This window comes from Nuphar pumila, chromosome 13, assembly GCF_984573655.1.
Source record: "Nuphar pumila chromosome 13, dmNupPumi1.hap1.1, whole genome shotgun sequence".
NCBI lineage: Eukaryota > Viridiplantae > Streptophyta > Magnoliopsida > Nymphaeales > Nymphaeaceae > Nuphar > Nuphar pumila.
In genome coordinates, this window is record NC_143261.1 from 98,396,978 (window position 1) to 98,407,433 (window position 10,456).

General features: G+C 39.4%; 1 protein-coding gene across 1 annotated transcript; it reads left to right on the forward strand.

Moving 5' to 3' along the window:
* Positions 1 to 8,328, forward strand: LOC149819391 (uncharacterized). Its single transcript, XM_089985577.1, has 5 exons — positions 1 to 119; positions 2,089 to 2,245; positions 4,629 to 5,982; positions 7,539 to 7,690; positions 7,769 to 8,328. The coding sequence occupies exons 2-5, from the start codon at positions 2,115 to 2,117 to the stop codon at positions 8,037 to 8,039; spliced, it is 1,908 nt and encodes a 635-aa protein (XP_089841703.1). The 5' UTR covers positions 1 to 119; positions 2,089 to 2,114; the 3' UTR covers positions 8,040 to 8,328.
* Positions 8,329 to 10,456: the final 2,128 nt, after the last annotated feature.

Below are 10,456 nucleotides of genomic sequence, written 5' to 3' on the forward strand. Positions count from 1 at the left end.
CGAGTGGTTTCTGATTGTGGGTATTCCTCTTTGTAACTGGCGCTGTTATCAGGTATTGAAGTGACGGGCTCTATACAGGAACCCATGTAAGATGATGGTTGCAGTGGTGGTGGTGCCAGGTGAGGCCTGTTTTCTTTATTGTGCCCTGATAAAGGGAGTAGAAGTGGTATGCCCATTGTGCAATACATACAGGGAACAAATATGGGTTTTAACGAATGGGGATATTTGGGTATTATTATTTATATTTTTCTCCATATGTACCAGCAAGTTGAACTCGATGAAATTTTTTGTGATGTTGAGGGAGTGTTGTTGCCTGAGTGAATCAGTTTGCATTCTATCAAACCAAAATCTCGTTTCATTTTATATATATTTTTTCATCTTCTGGGTGTTGTTTGATTGCACCCACTAGGCCAGATAGGTCGGATGACTTGAATTGTTGTTTTCTGGGCTATAATAATTATTTGACAATGACCCACTTTTTCTGGATAAGTCATAAGTGTGTGCATCCGAACACCACCGATGTCAATCCCATGCCTATCGAACATGGAGGCGTTCAGTCATTGTGAGGAATTGGTGATGATTCTAGACGAACGTTCTGAATATCAGGTAGCCCCATTCAGGCTATGTTTGGAGGAAGGAAACGCCCTCTCCATGTGTTGCCAAAATGTGGTGTTGGGAATGGTGTTGCCAACAACATCCTCTTGCGAATGGTGTTCAAATTTGGTGTTGGAGTTGCCAACTCCATCCCCAATGCAGTGTTTAGCAACAGTATGCTCCAAGACTACATAGGGTGCGGGGAAAACTGCAACACACTGCTCCCAAACAGCCTATCGTATTGGAGAAACTGCAATGCACCTCGAATTGAAGGCTCCAATGCAGGGGCTTAATTGTTTGCGAATGGTTATCACAGTGCTCCCCCCCCCTTCATTTAGACAGTAGTGCTTATGCATCTTCATCTATTTACTGTAGTTGCCAGGTTGGTTTTGGTATATTGCTTGATAGAGCTGACGTGAAATATTGCAAAATATCCTCCTCAAATCAGCATCAAGCCACACATGCATATGAAGAAAAGAACTATTCTCAAATTGCATTTCATTTGCAAATTGGCAAGAAAACTAGTGATAGAATGGTAAGGTAACAATGCCACTAATGATAAGTGGAGAAGAAACTAAAGTTCGAGTTTTGCAAGGAAAGACAGGTTTCTATTTTCTACTTAAAAAAGGCTGAGGAGTGTAGCTGTTGCAATCTTGTATATGCATCTGTGCAACATGGCAGTACACAACTCCTTGTAACGAGGAAGCCAAAAATAAAAGGGGAAAAGAGCAGTAACTTTGCTTTTAAAATTTGTATTACTGTCATCATCAACACCGTTACTACTGTAAAGTGTAAAGTGATAGCAGTGGGCAAAATTCCTTATAGATATAGGGTTGGGCACAAGTTAAGCTTTCTTATGTATTGTTCTCCAAAGCTACTTCCAACATTTGCTCGGAGACAGGCTAAAACTTGCATTGTCCAAGTTAATTGGTCCACTTTGCACAATTATAGTTAACCAGTCGTCTTCTAGTCGGAAGAATGATAAGGCTAACAACAATTAAAACAAAAAAAAGATGGTTCTGTTAAAAACAGGAATACTATAACATAAAAGTCACATTTGTTTGATGGAGAGGAAAATAAATGCAAGGACATATCTGACAGTTTTTTCATGCAGTTCATTCAGTCTAGGGTCCTTTACTCAGCTAAAACTTCAGTTACAATGAAGAGGAGTCCTCGTCTAAAGATATCAATTACAATGAATTACATATATTTTCAAAGTTGTTCAATTGTGCTGCTTGGTTGTTTGATGGATTTCTATGTGTATTGAAGTACAGGTCCTTGCATGATTGATTTGTCTATCTTTTCACACGGCAGCTCACTATACTAGGAAAAGCCTGAGATAAGATTGGTCATTAGAATTTCTTTTAAAAAAAATCTTCAATGGCAGAATAAAAGTTGTTGCTCATTTAGCAAGAAATCACAAATATTATTTGCTTTCAATTATAATAATGGTTAAAAGCTTCTACTGAGTTTTTAATTTTTACCAATGCTTAGGTCTGCAGTGAACTTCGTTCAGCAAAATGCAGGCAGTGAAGATTGGGTTGGTACGACAGACATTTGCCTTGGCTTCATCCAATGAGTCCTGCAGCAAAAAGCCCCGACGGAGGACTAGAGATGAGAGGAAGGCTATGGTTGAGTCCTTTGTAACAAAGTAATTGTCCCTTCCAGAATAGAATATAGATTCCATATGGTTTTTACTTGAGACCTGTAAGTTACAAAAAAGTGTTTGCTCACTTTTCTTTCCATTGCTATTGTTAAGATAAATGTTGCTTTACGGACCAACCTTCATTGAGAGGTGAGTCATAGCCTCTCTCTGTCTCCATCTCTGTTTGTCTGTCTCTCATAGTCACATCCCTGGAAATTATGTATGAACAATGTGATGAATGGGAATCATTACCAAATAATTTTCTGTTGCAAGAATAATTATTTGATCTTCAATTTTGCATGCTTGAGGCACCTACTTATAAGAATCAGTTGATCTTATTGCATTGAGGGATTGTCTTTCCCCATAAATAAAATTGATTGTTTTGTTTCCTCCTGCTTCCTTGTCTTGAGGAAAAGTAAAAGAGAATCTATGACCAGAATATGATATAATGACTGCCAACTTGTGAAACTTTTTTGTTCTCTCTTCTGAGAGTTGTCTTATAGGCTGAACCTTTGCTCTTTTTCACTTAATTCAACATTAGGAGACCTTAAAGCACATATACTTGCTCCAATGAGTCTCTTTCTACTAGGTTATATCCAAACCAGAGTTACCGGAAGCTTCATAGATAGGTGAAAATCACGCTTCCCCGAAAATCGCTTGTGAAGTGTGAAACTCCTCGCATCCAAAACTTGATAGGAATCTCGATTCTCCTACGCTTCTCACATATTTCTTGTTTTCCTGCATGATTTCTATATGTTTCTCTCATGCTTCTTTTCATGTTTTCCATGTGCTTCCTTTCATGCTTCTCACACACTTTTCATATACTTTCTTAAATTGGCAACCATCATTTCTTATACTACAAAATCACAAAATTTAAGAATAATAATTTTTATTTTAGTTTTTATTCTCTTTTCCTTTGATTAGTATTTTGCTTCCCACTTGATCCCATATCACATTTTTTTTTATTCCTATTTTGCTTTTAAATTGATTCCTCGCTTTCCACTTATAAATTTTAAAATATCTTGCTTCTTGCTTCTTGCTTCTTGCTTCTTGCTTCTTGCTTCTTGCTTCTTGCTTCTTGCTTCTTGCTTCTTGCTTCCTGCTTCCGCTTCTCATTTCATTTATCGCTTTTGTTTGTCGTTTCATTTTCCGCTTCTGCTTCCTAGTCTGGTCCAAACCATCTAGGCTAACCCAAGACACAAAAAACTGATTTTTTTTTGTATAAAATTGTAATACCATATGCTTCATGTTCAGGGAGTGGACCAGTTCTGGGAACATGTTAGCAAACCCATTTACCTGGGCTAAGCTAGGATGTGAAAGTTCTGAACGACGTTGAGTATGGTAATAAAGGTCAAGCATGTGACCTTCTTGGACCCAATTTGAGGTGGGTCAACATGAAAGTCAGCACCGCTGGTCATATATTCATACGGCTTTGCGTGGTCCATTGGCAACCTGTATCTTGGGTTCGATGAGTTTGTGTTGATGACAAGGCCCAATTTGGTCTGTCCTACATGTCTGACCTTTGTCGCATTGCTTTGAAACTATACTTGGTCCTCATTTTAGTGTGTGAATGAGGTATATGGTCGTTTCTCAAAGCCTAGAAACTCATGGCAGGCCTGTTGTTGTCAAGCTTGTGGGTCTCTGTATACCAACACCCACGTGAATCCTAGAAATTGCACTTTGCTTTACTTTCTTGAATTCTTTTTCCTAACTTAGAATAAGAAGTGCAACTATATAGGCCTACCGATGGTGAAAATAGAGGATTTTCTGAAAAAGTATGAAATCCATTATCTAAGGTGACACCTGGCTAGTTAGTGGCTTGACCAACCTAGGCTTTAGGCAGGTGGAGCAACTATCCTCTGCCTTTGAGTTTAGAATCGCTAGAAAAGCATTAATGTGTGCAAACACGTTAATGCACAAGTGATTCAAGTGTACACTAATTCAATAAGATTGCATGAAAAAAGTAGATGTTACTTTGTTCATCAGTTCATCTTAATCATTACCAAAAAGGAGTTTAAGGCCGATGAAGTCCATCAATGTCATGATTTTACGGGTCTTATTCATAATTTTACGTCATTTCTGCTGGCAATAGTGGTCAAGTTTCCTTTCTTAGGCACCTTCAATTCATATCCTTTGGTTTTCTGGCTTGACACTTTAGGTTGCAGACTTCAACAGGAGTTGCCAGACTTTTGGTTTTAGTTTTGCTAAAGAATCTCTTTGAGGGATCCCTGTTATTTGGGTTGCTCCTGTGTGCACAGGGCTGCGATAACCTAATTGTCTTGAACGATTGTGATTTCTCTAACTTCTTTTAACAAATTTGAAGTTTCTGCTTTGTTTATATTTGACTTTTTTGTATGGTGTATTGACAGTTAAATTGCATGTGTACCAGGTATAGAGACTCAAACAATGGAAATTACCCCTCGCTTAGTCTTACACACAAGGAAGTAGGAGGATCCTTTTACACTGTACGGGAGATCATGAGGGAAATAAAGCAGTATAATGAACTCTCCAGCATTTCCATTTTCCCTTTAGTAGATCAAGCTCTTGATAATTGTCCAACAGATTCTCCTGCAGAACCTTTCCAGACAGAAGGGCTGAATCTTGCAACTTTGTCATCTACTGATGACCATGCAATAGGGCAGGTGCAGGGCTCTTTTGTCCAAAATAGTTACTACCAAAGCCTTATGGAGTGCTCTCTAACAACTGCAACTGGGGAATCCCAGGAAGAAAACGCTGAGAAAGGGAAATCTTTTCCCCAGGAAATATCTTTATCTCATTCTGAAAGTAATATCGCAGTAGAATTCATGCATGAGGTTGATCATAAACAGGAACAGAGTTTATACTGTGCAGAATTCGGTGAAGATCTGATTGATGAAGCAAACGAAATGGTGACCATAGTGGGGCCAGCAGAGCAGGAACAAGTCAAAGAAGTTACTGAAGCATTTTCTCCAGTAGCTGAGAAAATGGAGGAAGGCACAGCATTAACAAATGCTGCTGACAGTCCTGATTCCTTATTCTATAACCATGGCTCTATTTGCAATTTTGAAGTGGATGAAAGTGCTAAATTCCTTCATGAAAATGAGCTCCTGAATTGTCAAATTGACCAGTCAAGTAAACTGCCCAAGGAAATGGATGTAACTGGTGGGAGCAGTTTCATTCTTGAACAACTGGAAAAATCGTGCTTGGTTGAGTCAAAGGCCATACATCCAATGGTAGAAAGAGAAAGTGGAGATCTGATTGATGACCACAGCAAAAATGTTATTGTGGAGTATGATTCTGCTTCCAAATCAAGAATGGGATACAATAGACCTGAAGCTGGGCACTTGGTTAATGTTCTGTCTGGGAACAACTCAGATGAGGCATCTGGCCAATTGGTTCCAGTACGTGTTTCTGTGGCATCAGCTACATTGTCAACTGGCTTTTCAGATGGCAGCTATGTGGACATGGAAGAGTCGTTACTTCAAAATGGAACACCTGCACCAGTGAACATATCAATTGAGAACAAAATCAACTCCAGAAAAATAATTTCTTTATCGTCCAATCATAAAAAGGAGAACATGCTCCTTCCAAGTGTAATATCTGAACATTCAGATTCTACTCTTGCTTCAACTCCAATAAATGACTCAATGGCTTCCCAAATAAATAGTCTACCAGAGGTTGGAGATTTCCAGGCTGTTACTTCTCAGAGTAATGACTTATCTCCTCAAAATTTGGATCATCACGAACTTGTTCCAGTGTTTGAGGTCAGTTGGCGATGATTCTTTATCTTTTTTTTTTAGACCTGAATTTTCATTCTTCGTGAATAATTCACCTGCTTTACACATGATTTCATGTTCTTCAAGCCTGTAACCATATTTACATCGCCTTGAAGAACTGTGGGGAGACATTAGTAGTGATTTCATACATACATGCACACACACACACATACACACACACACACACACACACACACACACACAATATGGGACAATATTATATGGCCATGGTGCCACGATGTCAAATGACTCAAATTGTGTAAAAACACCCATTTTTTCTTTTTTTTTTGACCTTTTTTGTTAGATCATATCCTACAGGGGTGACCTACATGGTTTGTTTAGTAATTGGTTCATGTGAATAGAACTTGCAAACAGGTATCAAGAGCTTAAAAACTTAACAGCCCACAATATATCAAATTTCACGACTCATATTTTTACGTGGAAAAAAATGTGATCCAAGGTGACTCCTACCAAATGGACCATGTTGAACACATCTATGGGGTCATTTTGTTGATACGGCTTACAGTCATAACTTCCTGCCAGATAGGACGGGATTTTATCCCTACATATGTATGTGCGTATTTATGTATATATGTAGTATGTACACAGGGAGCTATCAATTTCCATGGCCGTGTGTGGATGTTAAGAAATTCACTACAAATATATAATACCCCTAACAAATATTTAAAATGATATGGCAGTTTAATGCATTAGTTGTCACCACCATGGTCATCTTGTTATAAAAGTAAGTCAACATTATGCAATTTCAAGTGAAACTAATAAAGTCAATTTACTCCATAAAATTACTCAAATCCTCATGAGAGAACTTGTCAGCAGCTGCTACAGCTAACGTCCTTATGTGCACCACATCTAGTTTGTTGTTGCTTTACAGTTCTACCTATGTTGCACATCTGGCCCAAGGTATATGTTCATGAAGAAATATTCTAGATAGTTGCAGGTTTACTCTGTCCTGCAAAACCAAGGGCTGCACCAGCAACTATGCTGCTGCTCCCTGCTTACTCTTAGTAGTAATTATTTCTTTGTTTGGCTGATGAACTGTTACCCAAATAAGTGCTCTGAAATGGATCAGATATGGTGTTGGTTACTGAATGACTTGAGTATAGAATACCTGGGTTTAGAACTGAATCATGATAATCTTACTAGAATTTTGCTGGACCAGGTTAATGTTTAGTTCAGGATTGTGAGCTGTGCTTTTTTCTCCAGTAGCTGACCGACCTGACCAAACCCAATCGTTCAGTATATATTTTAAGTAGAATGCATACTTCACAATAGCATACGAATAACAGAGGTTTATGCATTGCCCTGGTTGGATTCAGATATAGCATATGGGGCAGATATCTGGACATGTTAACACCATAAATAACTAGAATGTTGATTTCCCTTTTGACTAAATGCTTCCTGGCATGTTGATTTTGTCAATTTGTTAGGTCATGTACTTTTCATTTTAAAAGGGTTTGGGGTTCTTTTTCGATCTAAGGTGCTATGTGCTCGCATATTGCTGAGTGATGTTGGTGATGTTGCAGTTGGAGGCTAGAGGTAACCCCAACAGCTTAAAGATGGCAAATGGCTTCGGTTGCGCAGAGGCTAGTGATGTAGAATTTGTTGAAACCGTCTCAAACGCAGATGCTGGAGCAAGTGCCAAGACTAGCAGCAATCATCCACTTCCAGCTACTCTGTATGAGTCTTGTGATGCCTATGTCCTTTCTTAGAATTCCTTTAAATTTTACAATCTTACATTTTCTTTCTTTGCCAGAGTGTCATCATCAGTAATATGTCAAAGACCTGTCATTAGTTCTACCTGGAAGGAAAAAGAGCGTCAGTGGGCCAAGTCAGTTAGACTAAGCCGTTCAGTTCTAAACACACGTGGAAATTTTCCTATGAAAAGGGAGGAGTTGAAGATAATAAGAAAGCCGGAGACTAACCCATTGCGGGCAGTAATGATGAAGGCCTTTCTTAGTGCCTTTTATCAGCTTATGGATAGAGTGATGCAGGTGTTCAATGTTGGCTCCAAAACAAGGACATAAAAGGTCAGGTATTTGCTTCAGAGCAAATGCACCAGTTTTTTTTATTCCTCCAGATTCTGCTGAAGTTCTGTAGGTGATAAACAATTACATTTCACACCCAGAACGTAGTTGGTCCTCACGGGGTCTTCTTGATAGGGCAATATTGATCTTCTGTTACTCGACTGTCTAAGTCTCACATGTTATGCAGTGTACCCACTGTTGACTTGTATTTTGCAGTGTTAGCTGGAGCCACCACTCAAACTGCACTATTGCAATTCCCATAATCATAGTGCATCCTCCAATTTTTTCAGTTCATGTTTTGCATAAGACCAAGTCATGGCCTCCAAAAAACTCATTTGGCATGCAATAGCATGTAGCTCGTCCACCATTTCGAAATGGGTATGTCTGTGATTCCATATAGTTCCGAATTGTGGCATTTCATCCAAATATTTTGTATTAGTGCAGCAGCGATTCAATTCAGAGGCAACTTTGATAACGAGATTGCGTATTATACCACAGTTTGAGATGTACGTCACTGTATCATTTCCCTTGTTGAGCATGGTATCCAGTGGTTGTTCCAAGTACCTTGCAAGGTACTCCGTCATATCAATGGATCTCCTCTCATAATTGATATAATATTCTAGCTCATTCTCCACATCAGTGTTGGAATCGTTTTTGAACCAAAATATTTTTTCAAAATGATTCAGAGAAAACTGAAATAACTCAATTTGAAACGGCCTTTTAAATTTTTCTACTTTTCTTAAAAGTTCAAAAAGGCATAAAACTAAACAAATCAGGAAAATGATGAAAATACATAAATAAAATAAACAAGACTTATAAGGTCCAACCAAGTTTTAAAATATGCATATCGTGCCTAAACAATCGACTAACCACTAAATACCAACGGGGGCTCCTCTTGTCTGGTAGGAGCACGTCACCTTGTGTTGGGACGTTGCAGGTTCAAAACCCAATGGTATAGGTGGATAACTGGTAGGGGGTCTGCCTAACCCCAGCTTGCCTTGCAAAAAAAAAAAATTTAATTAGCCACTAAATATTATAATTGTCATAAGAACCAAAAAATGAAAACAAAACTGATTTAGCGGATTTGGATGAAAATCAGTGAATGACCAATTTGATTTTTTTTTTTAAGTCTAGCTGGGGTTAGGCAGACCCTACCAGTTATACAGAGATACCATTGAGATTTGAACTTGCAACTTCTCAACGTGCACTAGCTGCTCCTACCAGACAAGGGGAGACCCCGTTGGTAAATGATCAATTTGATTTGGATAGGCTGATTTAGGCCGGTCTGATTGGATTCTGTCATCTGATAACATTGCTCTACACATCCCAACCTATTGCTTTTTCATAGTTAAGCCTGAAGTTTGCAAAGGAATGATGGGGTGGGTGATCAAGATTCAAGTACCTTTGGCCATGAAGGAGAGTCTATTCCTGATTTTGTTTCCATGGTTGGGTTGGCTTCTTCTACATGTTCAAGAACAATCTCATGGAATATATTATAAACACTGTGCTAATATGAGCATGGTTCCCTCTGGGGAGCCTGTGATTAAATCCCCTGCTCCATACTCCTTTCTGGTAAATGAGTCTTTTCTGTTATTTACATGCAGAAACCGCCCTCAAGATCAAAGACCTAGTTACTTTGACTCTGACTGTCGTACTTACGGTCACTGTCCTGGTAAGTTCAAAACCCTGTGGGCTTACCCCTTGTCCCAGGGAGTTGCCATGCTTGGGGTGATGCCGGTGAGATTTGATTCTAGACCACCCGCCTAGCGGCCTATGCCCCATCCTACTATGCCAAACCCTCTTGTGGTTTTTTGGCAAATGAGTCTTTAAAGGAAACGTGAACTACATAAGCTAAATATGTGGCCTGCCCATGTGATGTAGTCATCATTATTCGTGTTAGAAAATAAGCATTAAGCTTTGAGAACTACCTAGGATCTAAATTCTTAAGATCATGTCTTCCATTCCAAGGACATTGAGAAGCGTGGAATTACATGACAGGCACGTTGGGAAGATTTCTTTTGTTTCATGCAACTTACATGGAATAATGCTGATCTGACAACCTCATGCGATCCTTTCTCAACATGAATGAAACAAACATCAATTCATCATTAGGGGTGGCAATTTCTGACACGACCCGCCAACCCGCCTCTTAGGCGGGTTCGGGTTGGGCTTAAGCCAACCAGTTTAATAAACGGGTCGACCAGCGTAACCCGTTTATTAAACAGGTCGGGTTCGGGTTGGGGGTATGCCAACCCGCCAACCCGGCTGATCCGTTTAATAAACGGGTTAGGCGGGTGGGTCAACCCGCCAACCGGACCCGTCAACCTGATCCGCGAACCTGAGAACCCATTTACCCGACCCAACCCATTTATTAAATGGGTTGGCGGGTCGTGTCGGGTTACCCGTTTATTAAACGG

Coding starts and splice junctions, on each gene's coding strand:
- LOC149819391 (XM_089985577.1), top strand. CDS start 2,115: ATGCAGGCAGTGAAGATTGGGTTGGTACGACAGACATTTGCCTTGGCT. Junction 2,246..4,628: donor GTTGAGTCCTTTGTAACAAA/GTAATTGTCCCT, acceptor CATGTGTACCAG/GTATAGAGACTCAAACAATG. Junction 5,983..7,538: donor AACTTGTTCCAGTGTTTGAG/GTCAGTTGGCGA, acceptor GTGATGTTGCAG/TTGGAGGCTAGAGGTAACCC.